Source organism: Egretta garzetta, unplaced genomic scaffold (assembly GCF_000687185.1).
Source record: "Egretta garzetta isolate BGI_Z169 unplaced genomic scaffold, ASM68718v1 scaffold598, whole genome shotgun sequence".
NCBI classification, from domain to species: domain Eukaryota; kingdom Metazoa; phylum Chordata; class Aves; order Pelecaniformes; family Ardeidae; genus Egretta; species Egretta garzetta.
In genome coordinates, this window is record NW_009260621.1 from 322,442 (window position 1) to 325,263 (window position 2,822).

General features: G+C 53.8%; 1 protein-coding gene across 1 annotated transcript in view; it reads right to left on the reverse strand.

The window, feature by feature from the left end:
- Positions 1-619: 619 nt before the first annotated feature.
- ACBD6 (acyl-CoA binding domain containing 6) overlaps positions 620-2,822 on the reverse strand; it is an 85,724-nt gene continuing 83,521 nt past the window's right edge. The window contains exon 9 of the mRNA XM_035900741.1: positions 620-761. Within this exon, the coding sequence (XP_035756634.1) occupies positions 620-761 (142 nt within the window). The remainder of the gene's footprint in view (positions 762-2,822) is intronic.

Here is a 2,822-nt window from a genome sequence, read left to right on the forward strand (position 1 = left end):
GGGGAGGGGGGGGGGTGGGGGTGTCCAAGCCCCTCCATGGGCACCGGTGTGTTGGCTTTCTATATTTTAATCATTTTAACATTTAATGCTTCTCAATTAAAGTGATTTCGTGGAGTAGATGCCAGGCTTAGGTCGAATGCACATTAACCACTTTCTGTATCGGTAGTTAAAGGCACCGAGGGATTTAAACAGCAATCCGCAAGGCTGCTGGGGAAAGGTTTGGCTGAATAAAGCAGATTATAAACAATAATATATGTCTTTCTCGTTGTTTCCCCCCACCCCCGCTTTTTTTTTTTTTTTTGGAAAGGCTCCAACCTCACAAACAGACCTAAAGTGCTATAAACATCTCCAGGGCTGAGCGCTCAGCCCCCAAATGTGCTCACTGAAAGCACGGGCATCACGGCTACCGCTTTTCAACCCTGCTTTAAGAGAGGGTTTGGCTTTTTTTTTTTTATTACCCAGCGCATCCATCAAGCCAGGCGATGGCTGCGCATTGTGGCACTGCACATGGGTGCCCCCCCCCGTTGTCCCTAACCTTGATGCCACCTTGTCCCCAGCCCGAAGCCAGCAGCTCCATGTGTAGCACCCCAGCGCTGGGGAGGGGGCTGGCAGCTTTGCTTCATCTGCTTCTGGATGCAAAAGCGACTGGCGGAGGCGTCAGCACCTTTGGGCCGCACGTGCTGTGGCTCCGGTGAGCCCGGGCACCATCAGCCTGTGGGTCCCCTTGGCAGCGTGAGGGAGAGCAGAAGCCGTCACCGGTCCTGCTCAAGGGTCAGGGCGTTGTTGAGTTGCTTCCATCAAATAAGCATCACCCCACAGGGACTGGCAGAAATCCTGAATGCTGAAACCTGGCATTTGCTGCACAGCATTAAACGTTTATCAGCACCTCGCTTCGCGCGTCTCTGCACCCAAGCTCCCTGCCTGCCCGTTTCACCAGCCCCTTGTCACGACTGGGCAGCAAAAGCATCCCCCAAGAAGATGTGTGTAAGTTTTGCCATCCATGCTCCAGCTAGGAGGTAGTTTCTTTGGGAGGCCCAGGGGGAGCAAGCTTCAGGCTCAAGTTTCCTTATTGACTTCAGAAAAAGATCCTGAATTTTTCAAAACCATGGAGACAACCACTTGCAGCTCCCTAGCCTGTCAGACCTCTCCAATATTAAGTTAATGGAAAGCAAGTTGATGTGGTCAATATAAAGGCCCGTACAGCCCCTTAACCTGCCCGAGCCATAGAATCACAGAATTGTTTAGGTTGGAAAAGACCTTTAAAATCATCAAGTCCAACCGTTAACCTAACCCTGCCATCCCACCACTAAACCATGTCCCTAAGCACCTCGTCTGCCCATCTTTTACAAATCCCTCCAGGGATGGGGACTCGGCCACTTCCCTGGGCAGCCCGTTCCAACGCTTGAAGAAATTTTTCCTAATGTTCAACCTAAACCTGCCCTGGTGCAATTTGAGGCCCTATCCCCTCATCCTACTGCCTGTACCTGGGAGAAGAGACCAACACCCACCTCACTACAACCTCCTGTCAGATAGGTGTAGAGGGCGATAAGGTCTCCCCTCAGCCTCCTCTTCTTCAGGCTGAACAACCCCAGCTGCTCCTCATCAGACTTGTGCTCCAGACCCCTCACCAGCTTTGTGGCTCTCCTCTGGACATGCTCCAGCAACGCAACGCCTTTCTTGTTGAGCAGCCAAAACCACGTGTGCCTCCTGGCCAGCCAGTCCTTAACAGAGGGAACGTTCCCATTTATTTTCCTGAGGCTGGATGTGCTGCGGAAAGGACTCGATGGCAAGTAGCTTCCTGTCACAGCGATGGAGATAGCCTATGCTCCTCTCGGGCTGTAAATCTCCTCATCCAGGGAAAAAACAAGCGGCATGGCACTGGGAAGCCACAGCCTCCTCTTGCCATGCACAGCCACCCAACGCAGCAGCTTCCCTCCCAGCCAGGAGTTAGCCCGAAGCACAAACCCATCCCTGGCGGATGGGTCCCCTGGACTATGTCCGAGCCACCGGCACAGCCCAGTGGGGATCCAGATGAGGATGCAGAAAGCCCTGCACCCATCCCACCTCACCCCAGCACCTGAGAAACCACCAGAAATTTCCCACTAGGTATCTGGCCAGCTGAGAGGACCACGAAGCAGCCAAGACAGGCCCACAGGGGTGACAGGGCGAGCGCAGGTTTATGTCCATGCCCTCTTACGAAACCCCAGCCCCGAATGACCCACCCCGGGTACCGGCATGCCACAGGAGGACCTGGAGCTGCTGCTGGAGGTGGGGTTTTAATGCTGTTAATTCAGCAAAGGGGTTGTGAGATGTGGTAAAAGGCTTGGAGAGGTTAGTTAGCCATAAAGCATTTATCTTGGGTGAGAACTAGAGGGACAGACAGACAGCTGTACGACCCCGTTGGCTTTTGTAGCCCTCTCGCCCCAGGACGATAGCTTGAGCAGAACTTTCCGAGGGCTGCAGCAGCTCCGCGCTGCCTCCCATCCTTATTGTTTCCAAGGAACCAAGTCACTCCCCACAACACAAACACGCAGAGGCTCTGTCCCAACACTGTGCTTTGCTTTTATTTATAATATTTTGTTTGGACCCAGGGGGAAAAAAGAAAACAAACAACCCAACCAACCAAAACTCAACCCGAAGGGGAGAGATGAGCATCTCACCTGGCCCAGCAGCCCTCCCCTCCCCACGGAGGAGCCGACCAGTCAGCACAGGCTGCTCCGGTGAGAGATCCGATGCTGGCCTTGTGTTTAATACATTAAAACGACACTTGGGGCCCTTCCCCAGGCCGTCGCTTCCCTCCCTCACTGCCCCTCCCCGCTCCC